Consider the following 18,000-nt stretch of genomic DNA (forward strand, 5'->3'; position numbering starts at 1 on the left):
CTTTTAAACATGGCTAATTATTTCAGAGTCAAAGAATAACTGATAAAAATCATAATTCACTGTAAAAAAAAATCACCATTAAAATGTTTCACAGTACAAATATAGCCCTTTGGGGGGCAATCTGTCAACTCCTGCCCAAATTTTAAACGTACACCTCCTTTGACTTAATTTTACTTTGAGGTATCTATCCTAAAAGACACACACTTGTCCAAGAAAAAGAATGGTTCACAGATGTTCACAGTGAAATTGTTAGAATCAGCAAAAAAAATAGGAAAAACCTGAATGCCCAACTCTGAGGGAATGCCACTGATCACTCCATACACCTATGTCTGAATTACTTGTGTGGTTACAGGAAAATAAAAATGAGTAGCCATGAAGATTCACGTGCTTCTCTTTAACTTCCATTACTGATTTTCTGACATTATTGGGTTGCAGAGTCTCCAGACACCCAACCCTTGCCCACTGTTTCTCCCGCTTTCACTTAGAGGCCCACTATGGTGCCTCATATTCTGACGGGTGCCCAGGAAATTCGACCAGTGCTTGGAAAGTCCAATCCCATGGACGTAATAACCCCTTCTTCCTGGTGGATGCCACCTATTTCAAAACAGATTGCGCCCCCCCCACCCCACCGGAAGACGGGCTGTTCAGCCTGGAGTGGGGCATTTTGAGTAATGCTCACACCACTCCACGTTGTGTGGTACTTCTGTGCCATGATATGCCATTGAACAGCAGCATTCCTAAAACAGAGCAACGTTTTGCCTCATTACTCCAGGGTGCAACTTGGCTCCGACCCAGGGAATTTCCCAAGCTGTGGCAAGCCTTAGCACTGCTGTTCATGTCCTTGCTATGAGAAGGGGAGAAGAAAATGAACCAAGTAGCATTTTTTGTTGGGGAATTATTCAAATCATTTTCTGCCTTTTATCTAGTTTTAGAAGGTAGTTCAAGTCACTTGAAAATAATGTAAGGCACAAATAAGAAAAAGAAACTTTAGTTATCACAATCCCTAATTAACAAACCAGCCTACTGGGTCACATTTAGGCCACTGTTAATAAGATTTCAGCTCTCCTTGATTTGTACATGTGATCAACTGCAGCAGCAGTAAGTGCCCAGATGGTACTGAAAAAGAGCTACTTCAGGCCTCTTAGAAGGCTTGTTGTTTCAAGCAGACTTAAGTTTGAATGTGATGTCAGCCAAGGTAGTTGGCTGCATTTTGCACTCAAACATTGCTATTTTGTCTCTCCTGTCAGTTTCAGCATGTCTGAGCACTACACTTTTCCTAGGCCCTGAAGGAGTATTTGTCAAATGGCTACCTTGTGTTATACACTTTCCCTGTCTTCTTTCTTTCCTGTGGTAGGTGCACAAGGAAAAGATTTCATTTTTCAGAGTCCACTCCAAGAATATAAAAATGGCAAATATCAACGCCTTGATAGATCATCACAATCACACATTAGTCAGCAATGGCTCCTAACCCTTACACAGGCAAGCTGAGAAACTGGATTATTCTCATTAAATTTTAATCAACGAACCATATACCTATTTTTGAAATGTAGAAAATTTAATACTAAAATTACACTGTTTAATCTTTTCTTGATATTTCAATAAATTCTATATTCCCCATAGTGCTGGAACAATGTTCATGCATTAATAGTTTCTTAGTTCCTATGCAATTTTTATTTAGGTTTATTAGTTTATTAAGGGTTGGTTAATTTAAAAACAATCACCTGCAGTTATACAAAAATTTTATACTCAGTTGTCTAAATAATCGTCTCCCATCTTCATTTGCTTGGGTTTTGGACATCCAAGTTCCAGGAGATACTGTTGGGACACTAAAAAACTATCAATTTTCATATTAAAGAGTTTTGGTTTTCTTCCTATCACCATCTGAAGCCAGTTAAATTACCCCTTTTTTAAAAAAAAACCTTGTTCCCATTCTTAACATCTTAAAAACAGTAGTTGCCATACACACCAACCAAGTCACAAAGATATTTCCTTGAGGCAGAATTCACTTTTAAATGGATTTACTAGCAACAAATGTGACCCTGGTGGTTCTTTAGCTACAATAACAACTTCCATGTAAATCAAAGATGGTCATTTGCTCCCCTTGACTAAAAATTTAAACCTAAAGACATGATGAATTCAGCCCTTTCTGAGGTCCTCTCATTTGCCCTTGAAAACTGATGTTAAAGGTCTTTAAGATTCATCCTTACCAACCCTGCTTACTTCCATATGCCTTGCTTTTTAGAGCATCACTTTGTTTAATCCCCAACATTTTCCATAAATGTATATATAGAGCACCACTCTAAAAGGACTTGGGGCGTTTGCTTTAAAAACAACAAAAACCTCTTCAACAGCCCCTTAACCTATTTATAAGCATATTTTTAAAGGAAAAGTTTGCCAGCTGTTGTACATATCTAAAAGGCATTGCTGAAAGCCATTACTAGAAACAAATGTAAGAACTGGTGTAACAAAACCTTAAATTCTTAATCGAAAACCATTTAACTAATATTTAAAACCTCTGCAATTTTTAGTTTATTAGAATTATCCAGGACTCAGATGTTCATCAGTATTCCTCCTGAAACCATACATAAATGCAAATGGAAAGAATCCAAGTCAAAGTAACATAACAAAACAGTACTCCATCACAAAAGCGTGTAAAATTACAAGAATGCTATTTTAACACACTGGCACTTTAAGAGAACGATGATCTCAGAAACCAAGAAGTTGCCAAATTGTTCCCTAAGCTGCTAAGCAGGTAAAAATGAATTTGGGTTTTATCAAGAGAAACCAAATTCTAATAAACTGCATAACTGCTATTGGGATACAAAGTCCAAGTGAGTTCTTACCTTGTGCCTATTTCACTCATAAAGGGGCAAACATTAATATAGGAACATATCTTACTTTAATGTGGCACCATTCTTTCAAACGCTGGCCCAACCAATTAAGAGTATTTAATTCTAATGAAGAATCTCAAGTCCTAAGAAGTCCAAATTTAGATGAACTGTAAAAGACACTTATAGCCAGCACTTCCACTGAGCCCTTGGTGGAACACTCATCAAGATTTAAAAATGCAGTCTTGTATTTTAAGCTCACACTTTTGGGGATACATTCTCAGGTCTTCTTTAACGTGGGAACTGCAGATATAACTGCCATTACATGGTAATGGTAGTTAAAGACTAGTAGAGTCCTCATGTAAAGATTAGAATATACCTTTCTATTTAGTCCTTCAAGGACAGATTTACAGAATGTTTGACTCTAATAATCCCATCCTGTGAATAGATTTGTTACTCTTTACTTTGTAAATGTGATAACTGGGCTATGCAAAGTTTGATTCCAACTGACCTAGATTTCTGAGTTTCAGCTGTGGATGAAAACTGTTGCAATTTAATTTTATTACCCCCATCACGAGTGCAGACGAAAGCTTATCAGCAAACTGTATGAAAAGATGAACAGTTGTAGTATCATATGATTCAAAATGGGCAAAAGCAAAGACTAGCTTCCCCTCAAGAAGAATAATTTCAGACCTATGAAAAGGACAACAATACTAATAAAAAAAATTGTATTTACTTAGAAGCATTCAGAATGTCAACAAAACAGCTGCAACTTTTTTTTTTTTTGCAATTACAGAGTGGTATTCAGTTAACAGAACGACAATTATTTCGGATAAGCTGCATCAGAGACAACTGAAGATGAAAAAACTACCATCCCCATATATAACTAATTTGTGCTGTGCACCAACAAGAACCTGCTTTAAATTTCCATGCCAATTTACAACCCCCATACTGTACCAGGCAAGGTTAGTGGCTATTGAAAAGACCACCAGGACAGGGCTATCTAAAGACACATTCGGTAGTGTGTTAACTATACAAAAAAAGACACTGTACAGTTTAAAAACAAATCTTACACAGCCTTACATTTCAATTTTTTTCTTTAGAAGGAGTGAGTTGTGTACAGGGGGGTTAAATGCTTTATAGACAAGAAAAAAAAACTGCGCTAGAACCAACTTATTCATCATCATCATCATCTTCTTCATCTTCATCTTCTTCATCTTCCTCCTCCTCCTCGTCTTCCTCATCTTCTTCATCTTCCTCCTCCTCCTTCTTTTTCTTGCTTTTCTCAGCCTTGACAACTCCTTTTTTTGCGGCATCAGGCTTTCCTTTAGCCCGGTATGCAGCAATATCCTTCAAAAATAAAGGAAGGAGAAAATGGTAAGAAAAAAAACCACTACGTAAAGGGAGAAACAGACCAAAACTTTATGAAAGGAAAGAAAAGAAAAAAAAAAACCAAGATCCAAGTTATACTGAAATAAGTATCCCTGCATTACCTGCGGACCCCACTGCAACTCTACAAACAACCTGGACTTTGAGAAACAAATAAAAACAATACCAGCCAATTATCACTTGCAGGTTAGAACTCACGGAACGAGCAGTGCTTCAGTGCAGTGCAGTAAGGTACCACATCCCAATCCATTTAGGAAAATCAGAATGCAGAGACTTTGATTAAAGGGTAGACACTGCCACCTTCTGAATGCAAAAAAAGTCTTCTATAGGTTTAGATTATCAGACCTTAATCCATAGTAGAAATTTACTCTTAAAAAAAAGGGAACTTGCTAGTAAGCATGAAATTAAAGAAATGACCACAAAACTTTAAATCAGAAGAGAAATTTTAAGTATTTAATATTTCAATTGAAAGTATAGGGGTTATAATTATTTCCATCAACATTAATTTATAGTACAGTCAGAACGCTTTAAACGTTTTGGGTTTTGGGGGGGCTAAGAGAACATAAATGACTTGGGGTATGTTTATAAGGAACAGTCTGTGTTACTCTGTGCAGTTGGAGTTGTTATACTGCATGCCTGACTACTTAAAATAATTTAGACGTATCTCAGTCAGTGACTAGCAAAATTTTCTCAAGTTTGTAGGTAATGGAGACGATACCAAAACCAGCTTAAATGTTTGGCCTTTGCCAGATTATATTAAATAAAAAACCATTAGCAATTTATCTGTTCTGTGTTCTTTGGAAAATGGAAAGGCACTTAAGGCTGCAGACAATGACATACCGTACATAGTCCTTATACCAAAAACACAGAAAAAAAATTAAGATGAGGTGCCAAGTATAATCATCCAACAGCTGGCATACCTGTCTCATTCTACCAAGCAAACCAGCACTTCTCACCTTTTCATATTTCTCCTTCAGCTTAGCAGCCTTCTTTTCATAAGGCTGCTTGTCATCTGCAGCGGTATTATTCCACATCTCTCCCAGTTTCTTTGCAACATCACCAATGGACAGGCCAGGGTGTTCGCCTTTGATTTTTGGGCGATACTCAGAACAAAACAAGAAAAAGGCCGAACTGAAAGGAGAAATTTAATTTTAGAATTTTAATTAACAGGTCATAAAAAAATACCATCAAATGCTTATTGTATTAACATATAAAAGCTACTTCCGATTTTTACCAGGTCTTTGGACAGGGTGCAAATATTTTCATATACTAAGTAGCTTTGATAACCCAAGTTTAATTTATAACAGTTTAAGGTATGATACTGCTAGTTTAACATATCCAAACTATTAAGTACTGCTAGAGTTCCAAGAGACCATTCTTATTAAAAAACTATATTGATGGAGGTGGCAAATATCTAATTCAAATATGCTGGCTAAACTCTCATCCAAGGGTGCTTTACCTACAACACTTATAGGCCAATGGGGGCCATTTTAAACTAACTTTGATTATACCCACAGGTGCTCTGCTAAATTTTGATTATGAAAAACATTTATTTAAGATTAAAAAAAATAGACAGGATACTTACGGAGGCCTCTTGGGTGCGTTGGGGTCCTTGAACTTCTTTTTTGTTTCCCCTTTAGGAGGGATATAAGTTTTCATTTCTCTTTCATAACGGGCCTTGTCCGCCTTGGCCATGTCTTCAAATTTTCCTTTCTCTTTAGCAGACATGGTCTACAAAGGAATTATTTGTAAACTTAAGTTGATATTGAAATTTTAATTAATTATGCTCAAAAGCATTTAAAATGAGTAAAATCAGTGACATCATCCTATCAGGTGAATGACCAACAAGGCTTCTTTTTTTTTCTCTTACATCCACACACGGTATTACTTTTTATTTTCCCTGTTGGTATGTCTCACGCCCTCTTACCTTCCACCTCTCTGAGCACTTCTTAGAAAACTCTGAAAAGTTGACTGAAGCGTCCGGGTGCTTCTTCTTGTGTTCCTCCCGGCAAGTTTGCACGAAGAAGGCATATGATGACATTTTGCCTCTCGGCTTCTTAGGGTCTCCTTTGCCCATGTCTAGTTATTTTTCTAAAAAAACAAAACGAAGCGGGGTGGGATGTTGGCAATGCCGTCGTGATGGCGGGGAGCAGTGTAACTCCTCAGGAAGGGAAGGACCGCCAGGAGGTGGTCATCCAATACAGGGTGACATTAACCTCCGGGGATCCGGCCGAGGGCCCGGGGCGCCCCTTCCCTGCGCCTCCCAGGCCCAGCCCGGCTGTCTGCCGAGCCCCTTCTCCACAACGACCAGCAGGCCCTGGGCCCCGCTCTTGGCTCCAAAACCATTTTTAATGGGAAGAACCAAAGGGCGGTGGGGCTGGAGCTGCCTGCCTGGGGCCTCGCACGCCCTCTGGAAGGAACGGCTAAGGCCCCGCAGGAGGGGCCCTTCCCGGCTCCTGGGCCTCGGGCACGGCCGACGCAAAGTTTCCCCGCCGGGCAACTCGGCTGGAGGGGGCTGTGCGCGCGTGGGGGGCTGCGCGCGGCCGCCTCTGTGCTCTGACTAAACACGTCCGGTCTGAAGTTTCTTTGCGTAAACAAGGATGGGGACCACAGCCATCCTGCCGGGGGCTCCGGCTGCGGGGCTCCGTTCCTCCCCCCGCCACTAGGGGAGTGTTTTTTTCTCCGGGGGGGGAAGCTGGGGGGCGGCCTCCAGGCCCTTCCCGCCCTGGGCCGTGCGGTGGGGGCTGGGGGCTGCGCGGCGGCCACGTGCGCCCTCCCGGCGCGGCCCCCATTTTGTCGCGGCCGCGGCGAGGCGCGAGTCCCCGTGCGAAATGGGGCCTGGCTCCGCCCGCGGCCCCGGCGGCCCGGCCGCACGCAATGGCCGCCGCGCGCTCCCCCGCCTGCGCCGCCGCCGCCGCGGCGAACATGGCTCCTTCCCTTTGTGTGTGTGGAGCCGGCGGGGGCGCGCCGCGCTCGGGCCCCGCGGCCGGGGAGGGGGGGCGGGGGCTGGGGGAGGGGCGGGCCGGGGGCGGGGGGCTGGCGGCGCGGGGGAGGGGCGGGGAGGGGCGCGGCGCCCCCCGCCGCCCCCGCACGGAGAACGCGCGGCCGCCGGCGCAGGCGGCGGAAAAAAAAAAAAAAAAAGTTGCCTGGGAACTGGCGCGCCGCTCCCGCCGGGCCGCGCCGGGTTTTCACGGCAGCCGGCCGCCCGGCCGCGTCGGCCATGTTCCGGCGGGCGCCCCGCCGCCGCCCGGCCCCGCGCCCCGCCCGGGCCCTCCCCGCGCGCCCGGCCCGCTGCGGCCCCGCGGGCTGAGGCGGCCGGAGCCCCCGCGCCCCGGCCCGCCCGGACACCCGGACGCCCGCGCGCGGCCCGCAGCGGGGAGCCCGCGGCGGGCGGTTTTTGTTCGCCCCGCATCGAGACCCTCCCGCGGGCCGGCCGCCGGGGGCGGGCAGCGGCGGGCCCGGGGCTCCCCGGGGCTCCCCCGGCGGCGCGGGCCCGACTCCGGCGCGGGGCAGCCCGGCGGCGCGGCCGGTGCGCAGTCCCCCCGCGTCCCCGCGCCGCCTTTGTGTGGCTCCCGGGCCGCCGGCCCCCGGCCGCGGAGATCCGGCCGCCGCGCGGGCTCCGCGGCCGCCCGCGACGCTCTCCCCGGCGCGCCGCGGCGCCGACTCACCGTCCGCGAGGCTCAGAGTCGCCCAGCGCCCGCCCGGCCCGCACTTGCCCCGGCGCTGTCTCTATGGAGCTCAATGTACTGCAATGGCTGTGAGAGCGGGAGCCAGACGCAGCCTCCTCACTCTCTCCGCTCTGTAACATTACTCTCCAGCCAGCGCCGCGCCTATTGGCTACCGCCAACTCACCGGGCCCGCTCATTGGCCCGATGCCTCCCATTGTCCTGACCAGAGCCCGCCCGCCATTGGCTGTCCGCGGGGACACGTCATCCGGGATTGAAACAGCGCGCAAATCTGAATGTGTGTGTGCGCCGGGCAGAGAGGCTGAGGCGGGAGCGGCAGCGGCAGCGGCAGCAGCTGCCACGGCGAAGCCGAGCTCTGAGGTGCATGTGTGCAGGCGTCTAGCCCGAGCCGGGCCCGCGCCCGAGCGCCCGCCGGAGCGAAGGGGCCCGGCTCTGCCGCCCGCGCCCCCAGCTCCCCGGGCAAGAGGGACACCCGCAGGCCTCGCCCCCCCTCCCCGCCCCGCGCTGGCCCCCCAGGCCGCGGACAGCGGGGGCCCCGGCCGCTACTGGGCACCCCGAAGGCGGGCGGCGCGGGGAGGTCACGGCCCCTGGGGTCGGGGGGCCCCGCGCGGGCAGGGGGGCGAGGGCGGCCGGGCCTGGAGCCCCCCGCGGCACCCCGCCGCCGGGCCCCGGATTGCTGCGCCCGGGCAGGGCTCCTCCGAGGAGGGACCCCGGGTCCCGGGGCGACCCGGGCCAGCTGGCCGAGGGGCTGGAATCCCCCGTCGCCGGGCCGGCGTCGGGTTTCGCCCCTTTTCTCGGTTTGCGCGGGTGTCTCGGCTGGCCTGGAACCGTTAGTTTGAGCGCAAAGCCCCGTCTGGGCTTCCTGGGCGTCGAATGGTGCTGCCCGGCCAGGGGAGCCCCGCCGCCGCGTTGGCAGCCAGGGGCGCCCTCCTGGAAGCCCGGCCGGGGGCCCGCAGACCCTTCCCGGCCCGCGTTCCGCCCGCGCGGCCGCCGCCTGTGCCCGGGCGGGGGATCCTCTCACCAGACGGGGCCCCGTGATGCGACCCCCGCCCGGCAGCGCTCGGCCGGTCCTCCTGGCGCTGCGGGGCTGCGCGGCCCGCAGGGATGGCGGGTGGCCCTGACGGCCAGTCCTGAGGACCGCTGGGTGCCAGCCGCCCTGTCCGCCACTGTCATCGCTGCTTCGCCTGCACAGCCCACAGCCCTGCGCAGCTAGGACAGGCCTCCCCTCTCCCCACTCTCCGGTGGCGCGTTGATGCGCTTCGGAATCCACCAGCCGACGCCTCTCCATGTAAGAAACCGAAGTCAAAATCGATCCCTTGTGTTAACCCGACTTCCTGCATCCATAACCCAAAGTGCGTGCTCACATTTGTTCAGATATCCGAGGAGAGGCTTAATCTTTCCTGACCTGGGGTTTTAACGCGTATTCTTTCTTTGTTTTAAATAACACTATCCTTCTGGGCATCGCGATCTTGCTGAGGGGACACTCCACCATATGCGCACGTGGGAAGGACTTAAAACATGTATAAACTGGCGTCCTGCGCACTCGGTGTTTAAAATGTTAATAGCTAAAGTTGACTTCCATATTCTGTTATTTTCACATATAAGGACTCTTCTCTACTTCCGTCTACCAATTAAATTTTATGCTTTGCTTAAGTCTAGATACATATTTTCAATCGTATTTTATCTTCTCCATGTCTTATTTTAAGAAATAGAATATTTAAGATACTCCCAATGGCACTCATGATGTCAAAATCTGGCCGTTATCTGAAGACGACATTCCAGTATTTTCCAAGAACACTGCTGCTTTGGCACTGAGCTGTCATCTAGAATGGCCGATCAGGCCCAGTAAGTTGTGACCACAGAAGGTGGGGAAGTGTGGCCCCAGACAAGGTTTCTACTTTGGCAGGACAGTATGGGGAGTGCCTACAGGCCTACCTTATGTATACAGACCTCCATCCAAATCCCAGCTCGGCTGCTTAGGCAGGGATGCTCTTGGGTGAGTTTTTTTTAAGCCATTCTGTGCTTCCCTTCGCTCAGGTATGAAATGGAGGTGAGCACAAGGTTGTTGTAAAGATTAAACTTCTTTAAGGTTTACATTTATGTTACATAGACCTCATCGATCCTCAGGTACAGCTAACTTTGAGGTTGTTCTTCATATTTTACTTTTATTTTAAAATTATAATTTTAATTCTATGGGTGCAAATCAAGGTAAACTTATTTTGTTTTAATCCCAGCTTCAAACAGCACTCCTTCCAGTCTGATGGCGGTGGTACCTTTATTCCCCAGGACAACAGAGGCTGTGTGTGTCCGGCAGCAGAGTACAAGAACCTTCACTTATAGGGACAACAGTTCTCATACTCATTTTTCTGTGATCTAAGGAGGGACATAAAGAGGAAAGGAACTTTTAAATAGCTTTACAACTTCTAGCCCTAATCCTGTAACCCTAAGGTCTCTTTTTCATGATATCAGACCCTTTCTTTGTGAATCATTAGCCACAATTTGGCATATATTTTACTTTAGAGTTATTGGGTCTTTTATCCCAATTACAAATTGTCTAATTAAAAAAGCCTGAACACTCTCCTCCATGTCCAGTTTGGCCACCTGAACTGCAGATCTTCCTTCTGACAGCATCTCCGCTTCCTGAAGCAGGCTTTCTCCCTTCCAGGACAGGTGAAGTGCCTCTCGGCTGTGCTCCCGCAGCATTCTGTTCGTTGCTCCCTACACAGGCTGTGAGCCTGCCCCATGGTGCCCCATAAAGGCAGGCCCCCTACTCTTCCCATCTGAGCACCCGGCAAGGTGCCTGCGTATTGGAGGCACTAAATAAAGTCTGCTGAATAAAGTAATTCATAGTTGAAAGAGTACTTACTGCAAGTTATTGTTTTAATCTTCTTCCATCTTCGGAGATAAGCACTTGGGTCTGTCTAAATCAGAAGGCAAGAAAATAGAATAATTAAGATGATGTGAGTTTTAGGGAAGATGCCACTCACACCTCATTCAAAGAACGTAAAAGTGGGGAGAGATAGGGTTGGGGGATCTCAGAGGTAGAGAAATACATATAGTTTTAGTATTTATCGGTTCCTAAATAGGCCAAGGTTATTCCTTTTTGGATATAATGAACCATGGCAAACCAGAGGAGAATTCATCACAGAAAACTGCAAGTACTGTCCACCCAAAGGCTGCTTCCAACCAACTTTTGAAATTTAACTCTAATACTAAAAAAAAAAAGAGTGAACACAGGGGGCTGTAAGTCTGGGTTGGCTATAGGACAGGGGATTCTTCCTAGTGCAGTGGTCCCTAAAGTCAGGCTACATGAATCCCTTGTCTCCCAAGCTGAAAGGGCCAGCTTCTGAAAAGGAGTAGAAACAAACAGTAAACCAAAATGTCTGACCAGGTCACCTTCTCTAAAGATTACACATACTGAAAAGCTTTTTTTTTTTTTAAAGATTACACATAGTGAAAACTTTTTTTTTAGGGTGGCGAAAATAAAGGTGGGAGGAATTTAGGAAAAGGTTACAGGTCAGAAGACTGAGTTCCAACCCCAATTCCACCACATATGGGCTTCTGGGGGCCACTAAGACCTGCGGCTCAGTTTTTCTGACGCTGAATTAGGGTACCGACACTTTCTCTAACTTGAAAGGATGTTTCACGGCTGAAAAGATGGGTAAAAAGGGAGGCCAGAGGCGGAGGGGAGGGGTGGGGGTATATTTGTCGGTGTGTGGAGAAGGGGAAGGTTGGTTCCAGCTGCCGACATCCTTCCTGCCTCAGCCTGGGTTTCTGGCAGGAGTGGAGCTTGCAGGTGGGGAAATCAGTGGCTTCAGCTGTGAGCAGCACTGATGGCTGAAGTGGAGGAAATGGAACCAGAGCTAATTTATACCAATACTTGCTCTAGAATCGGAAGAACTGGTTAGTAAGAAAAAGGGTCAAATCCTTCTTTAATAAGATAGCTGTTCTCTAGTTAGTCAAAGAATGGTACAAATAGGAAAAAACTCATTAGAGTTTTTTACAAAATGATCTAAATTCAGAAAAGATCACTATTTTAGGACTTGATCTCAGTAATCTCATCAACAGCTCAAATTCAGTTGCCAGGTTAAAAGTGCAGTAAACCTTAAGAATAAATGTCTTTGCATACCCGTGAGGATGGCTATTAAAAAAAAAAAAAGACAGCAGCAAGTGTGAGCAGGGATATGGAGGAATTGGAACGCTCATATATTGCAGCCACTATGGAAATCAGTCTGACGGTTCTATGAAAGGTTAGACAGAGTGTTACCATTTGACCTAGCAATTCCACTCCTAAGAAATGAAAACCTATGTCCACAAAAGAACGTGCAAACACATCACAACAGCAGTGTTGGTATTAGTCCTAAAGTAGAAACAACCTGAATGTCCATCAGCTAATGAGTGGATAAGCCAAATGTGGCCTACTCAGCGACGGAATATTATACAGCCGAGAAAGGAAGGAAGTTCTGATATGTGGTGCGATATGGGTGGATCTTGAGATCATTATGCTGCGTAAAGGTAGCCAGTCATACCGAGCCACCTATTATATGATTCCATTTATATGAAATGTCCAGGATAGGAAAATTAGAGATGGAATGTAGACTTGTGGTTGCCAGGGCTGGGGGGGGGAAGGGAAAAACAGAGTGGCTGCTGAAGGGTATGGGGTTTCTTTTATGAAGGATGAAAATATTCTAGAAGTAGAGTATGGTATTGGCTTCACAACCCTGTGAATATAAAAAAGAACATTGATTTGTACACTTTAAATGGGTGAGTCTTATGTGAATTATATATCAATAAAGCTGTTGGGGAAGAAAGAATAAATGCCTTATGAGCAGTTTGGATAACCAAACCAAAAAGAGAAAGAGGAGATGAAGGAATACCTACTGGCTAGCTTTGTCCAATTTCTATTCTGTTGTCAGCAGCATTTTAACACTTTGGGAAAACAATGAGCCTCCTCTCTATTAGCTGGAAATGGCTATTATTGAAGTCCTACAATAGCTATTATTTTGCTACAAAACACTCATTTTATTTTTTTATTGTTTTGACATGGGCAGGCCCCAGGAATCGAATCTGGGTCTCCAGCATGGCAGGCAAGAATTCTGCCACTAAGTCACTGTTGCCTACCCCAAAATACTCATTTTAAAGAAGTACTTTTGGGGTACCCAAAGAGATTTTTCTTGAGACCCTGGGGTGATGGTAATGTGTGAGCTGAACCATGGTGGTTAAGGCTAGACAGAGCCAATTGGCAGCCCTATGGCCTTATCTGCCTGCATGTATTTCATTGGCCAATGTAGTTTTTTTTTAATTGGAAATTTTCACATTTAAAAATCCAGGTATTTGGCTTCTCCTGAAAAGGGGCTCTGTGTACTCTAGTTTGCCATAGTCCTCACCAGTCTGTAATGTGTACCCTGACTTCTCACCCAACCATGGCACCTGCCTGACCCCTCTGCAGGTTTAAGTTTGTGACTCCTGAGCTGGTTCCTTAGTATTTCATGGGACTGTGAACTGCAACTGTAAACTTTTCTTGGTGGGATATTCCTTTCAAAGAGAACACTTATTATCTTCTCACAGAACACAGACTGGGAAATTCTGTACTAAACTCAACGAGAAATAGAACCATCTCTGGTGACATCACAGGGAGCCTGTGGTCTAAAATGAGGACTAGAGCGCTTGGCTGAGCTTCCGAGAGGATGTCAAATGGTCAATTAGAAAACGAGCTTTATTTAAGGTGTGTCTCCGAAGAGTCGAGCATAGGTTCTTTCCCTGAAGGCTCACAGAAACACCAAGAAGCCAGGATGCTTATCTCCTGTACAGACAATGCTAAACTGAGGCCCAGAGAGATCCTTTAAGTTGTCCAAGGTCACACAGCAAGGAGAGCAAACAATCCTGACCCCGTTCTGCCTGGAAAGCTGATGTTTTCTCCACTGAGTGGCAAGGCGTCCCTGTCATTAGCCCAGCAGCATGTTCACATCTTCACACCAAGTGTACCTCTTATTCCCGGGGAATCCTGAGGCTGTTTGAAATGCACGGCTCACAGCCTTGGCTTCCCAGGCATTTGAGCAAGACCCATGCTAAGAAATGCATTTTACATATATACAATTACACAAAAGTGTGTACTGAAAATGGACTCTGATTTTTTTTTTTCTTTTTTAATTTTAAAAGTTCCTTCCCAATCCAATGGGCCCTGAAGTTGGCAAAACACTGGCATAGAGCAGGGAAAGAGGACGTGTTTCACACGGGTCCTCACCCCAGCCCTGACTGATGGAGCCGATGCTGCGGGACCACTGGAAGGGACAGAGGGGCAAGCCCTGCAGACTGCCCAGGCAGGCCGCAGAGAGGCCTAAGACAAAGAGGAGCCACTGCTAATCAACAATTAACTTTTTAACTCACAAAATATCAGATAGGCTAACTTATTGTTAGCCCAGTTCCAGGCCAGAGACCTCCAGGAAAGATGATGGAGATGCCCCCAGGCCCAGGGGAGAGCTCTCAGCGGCCCCAAGTGTCTCATTCTCCTTGGGCTGGATTTGCTTCTCACCCAAGTCAGAGCCTGGAGCCCTGGAGTGCCATCGGGGTAGCTGGAGTCCCGGAGGGGGCAGTGCAGCCACCAGGCCCTTCTGTGTCCAGTGCACAGGGCCCAGCCACGTGACTGCCCCCCATCCCTGTTTTCAACAACCAAACCCCTCTCAGGCTGTCCCTGAAAGGTCGCTGCTGGTCCTCGTTTCGAGGTTTCCTTTTGACTTTCCAGAAGAGAAATAAGGAAGCGGGAAAGGGAGAGCACGATGTGGTATATTCTAACATAGGTAGTACCAGCAAATTCATATTCACACTCAGAAGCGGAACTGCCTTGAAAACCTTCGTGGCATTGGACCAGTGACTTTGCATCTAGGAAATATTCTGAAAATAACCAGAAACAAATAAAAAGTGCAAAGGTACTAATAAGAATATGGCTTGTGGTGCTATTTATAACGTGGATGCAACCTAGATGTCCAAAGCGGGCGGCCAGTTAAATCGATTCTGGTGCACCCTTATGATGAATTCTCTCCTGCCACTATCAAATTGTTATGACTACTAGATTTAATTACATGCAAAAATATTCATAATATCCTGTTATGAGAAAAACGATTTCCAGAAGACTCCCGGTTTGGGGGCTGCCGGCGTATGAATCCGAAACAGGCGGGAAGAGCGGGCTGCAAATGGCAGTAGTGTTTATTTCTGGAGGAAGGATAACAGGTGATTTTCGTTTTCTTCTTACACTCTTCAATATTTCCGAAGTTTTCTGCAATCTACTTATGTTACATTTACAATTAGAAGCAAAATTCCCCCACGTTTTAAAAGAGGAAATTTGGCCCTTTAAGACTCAGAGATTCAGTTAATGTTTTAAAATTCAGACTTTGTTACTCTAGACAGTCCTTCCTAGAGGGAAATATTTAATATATGCTATATGTTATATGTAAATAATATAACTGTAGAGATATAGAAAGTTCATATTTATCCTCTCCCTAAGGAAGAAAAGGACTCTTCGGTGTAATTAAAAGGAGAACCAGGTGACTGTTAGCGTTCGGCCTCTGCTTTTAAAACCTTTTACCTCTCGTTGATTCTGGGGCTCTTCCTTCTTCTTTCCTCTGTCCTTGTCACCTTCTCTTCGCTTCTCTCCTGTCCCCTCCTTAGAGACTCGGTGAGGGTGGCAGCCTCCACGCTGAGGGGGTTTTTAACCACCCTCTCTCTGTAAACCACCCTAAATTTCCGCTTGGGCTCCAGGCTCTCTCGGGACCTCAGCTTTGGGTGTTGCAGCCCTTACCCTTTTCCTGGGCTCTTCACTGTGTCCTCAGACCTCGCCTCTCTGATTTCCCTGCCCGACCCATCCATTGGCTCAATTGCCAGCAGCATTTTTAATTCCCCCTTCCCTCACATCAAATTCTGTAATTTCTATGTCACAGCACTTTCTGCGTCAATTCCTTTCTTTTCATGTCTGTTGCCCCCAACTCTAGTTCTGGCTTTTGTTATTTTTGGGGTTAAGGAGGGAGGCGTTGGCATTAGACGCCCCTGGGTTAAGACCCCGACGACAGCTCATATTTGCTGTGTCATCTTGGACAAAATGTATGGACCTCTGGGAGCCGCAGCTGCTCCTGTAAAGCGTGGCTGCGGGTTTCCCTTCGCTCCTGTGCATAAAGGGCAGAACCCAATGAGCAAATGGCCTGGAGCACTGTAAATCAGCAGCAGATATTGGCTGTTTATTTCATTTTAGATTATTTTTAAAACTCCTCTCCTTAAGAACTTTTTCATTTAATTATAGCATTTTCTTCCAAGTTAGCAAAATCCTCACCCTGCCTTTCAGTGCCCTCCCCAACACGACATTTCTCTCTTGCTTTACTTCCCACTGCTCTCCTGATTTCCAGGTAAACTGGACCTTGCACTCTCCTCCCAGCCTTTGATCCGGCTGTTTCCTTTGCACGGAGTTCTCCTCTAGGCTCGTCTGCTAACATCTAACCTGTCCATACCAACCGGGCCCACCTTTTATAATTCTCAACTGGATGAGCTTTCTTTTATTTTTGAACACTGTCATTTTCCAGTGACTTTTATAGTGTTATGCATGAAGTAATACTATATTATTATATATTTTGTAACTTATATAGATCACATATTGTGTAAACCCCTTGGGGGCAGGTTCTGCGTTCTTAGCAATCCTTGTGTCTGCAGCACCCTTCGCACAATGTTAGTTGAATATAAAAAGCATGTTCAGTTTTCTATGCCATGCCTGTCACGTTGTTGATACTCGATTTTAATCATCTATGTCTAGAATCCTGTTTCCTTAGGTTAAATGAAGTTCTTGTCTGACAGCCTTAGGGACATGGAGCAAAATGTATTGTCATCTTTACAGGGCAAAATCAGTTGATATTGGCAACTTCATGTGGGTCAACTCTAGTTTGGTCCCTAACCTGCTGATTTGGGTGATGTTTTTATGAACTGCTTTTTTAATAGACTTTTTGCTTTTATAGCCTGTAAGCTTGTAAGTATATTTCTATTTAATTCATGTATCCTTTCGAAATCTCTAAAGTCAAAACGATAAAAGCAAGTTTCTAAATGTTGGCATTTGTGGATCCACAAAGATGCTTTTGAGGCTAAAACATGATTTCCTACATACTACCATATAGCACAAAAGTTTGTACACTGCTCCAAAATGTATTGTCCTTGGTAGAAAAAGTCACCTTAAACACCAAAACATGTGCTCACTGAATTCAAGGAACTCAATGGAGGTTTTGGATTTGCATAAAACCAGTTTTGATCTGCTAAGGTACTACAGATTCACCAGGAGCGCTGTGGGAGAGGTGAGCCTGGACAAACAGCACAGGCTGCAAGGCCCAGGAAGGAAGGGCTGGCTCCAGCCCAGTGCTGCCCTCCCCCTCCCCTCCCCCTCCCCCCACCTCCCCTCCCTCTCCCCTTCACCCCCTTCTCCTCTCCCATAGCAGCCCTGGCTTCACACACACACACACACACACACACTGCCTAGAACACCTAGTTCCTGGGATTTATACTTGCCAAGTGGCTTTGGGGAACAAGTTTTTCTCAAGCCCAAGCATCAAAAGGCACTTATTTCAACACTTCAGGGAAAAAAGAGTAACTAAGGAAATCAATAATCTCATTCCAAGCAGAAGAATGGATTTTTGTGAGGTTATTGCCATGGTTTCTTGCCTATCTTTTTTAAAAGAGGTATAATAGTAGTCTAGTGGCTCTTTTTCCTCTTGCGTTTTTTTTTTAACCTTACCTTAAGCAATGCACATGCCTTGCAGGCAGAAGCTGTGGCCTAGGCCTGAGTATGGTAATGCTGTGTGTTTGCTGATGACAATGAGAAGTCTCAAAGAAAATTTGCATGTGGCTATAAATTCTCTAAGATGGGATTTTCTGTCTCTTTTGATGGAGCAAAAGAATACAGGTGAGATCAGAAGAGGACCTGCTAGAGCAACAGCACAGCGCTAAGGCAGGGCCGGAGAGGGGCGGCTCCCCTGGACACGACAGGGTTCCCCGAGTCTATCCAAGGGCTAAGGAAGTGGCTGGAGGGGGTGGCGGGCCCTAAAGGCAAGGCCTCCAGGCTGTCTATCTCC

General features: G+C 46.5%; 1 protein-coding gene and 1 long non-coding RNA gene across 3 annotated transcripts in view; both read right to left on the bottom strand.

The window, feature by feature from the left end:
- Nucleotides 1–3,542: 3,542 nt before the first annotated feature.
- Nucleotides 3,543–8,041, bottom strand: HMGB1 (high mobility group box 1). 2 transcript variants are annotated; one of them, XM_077158959.1, is made up of 5 exons: nucleotides 7,886–8,041; nucleotides 6,145–6,308; nucleotides 5,803–5,948; nucleotides 5,174–5,348; nucleotides 3,543–4,178 (listed from the first exon to the last, which is right to left on the bottom strand). In XM_077158959.1, the coding sequence occupies exons 2-5, from the start codon at nucleotides 6,292–6,294 to the stop codon at nucleotides 4,002–4,004; spliced, it is 648 nt and encodes a 215-aa protein (XP_077015074.1). In that variant the 5' UTR covers nucleotides 6,295–6,308; nucleotides 7,886–8,041; the 3' UTR covers nucleotides 3,543–4,001. The 2 variants fall into 2 exon arrangements, with proteins under 2 accessions (XP_077015074.1, XP_077015075.1); XM_077158960.1 differs by lacking the exon at nucleotides 7,886–8,041 and adding an exon at nucleotides 6,609–6,630.
- A 1,982-nt stretch (nucleotides 8,042–10,023) lies between these two features.
- Nucleotides 10,024–18,000, bottom strand: part of LOC143681711 (uncharacterized) — a 133,166-nt gene continuing 125,189 nt past the window's right edge. Inside the window, exons 3-4 of the long non-coding RNA XR_013174797.1 lie at nucleotides 10,770–10,824; nucleotides 10,024–10,276 (exon numbers count right to left, since the gene is read on the bottom strand). This is a non-coding gene — a long non-coding RNA (uncharacterized LOC143681711). The remainder of the gene's footprint in view (nucleotides 10,277–10,769; nucleotides 10,825–18,000) is intronic.

Source organism: Tamandua tetradactyla, chromosome 4 (assembly GCF_023851605.1).
Source record: "Tamandua tetradactyla isolate mTamTet1 chromosome 4, mTamTet1.pri, whole genome shotgun sequence".
NCBI classification, from domain to species: Eukaryota; Metazoa; Chordata; class Mammalia; order Pilosa; family Myrmecophagidae; genus Tamandua; species Tamandua tetradactyla.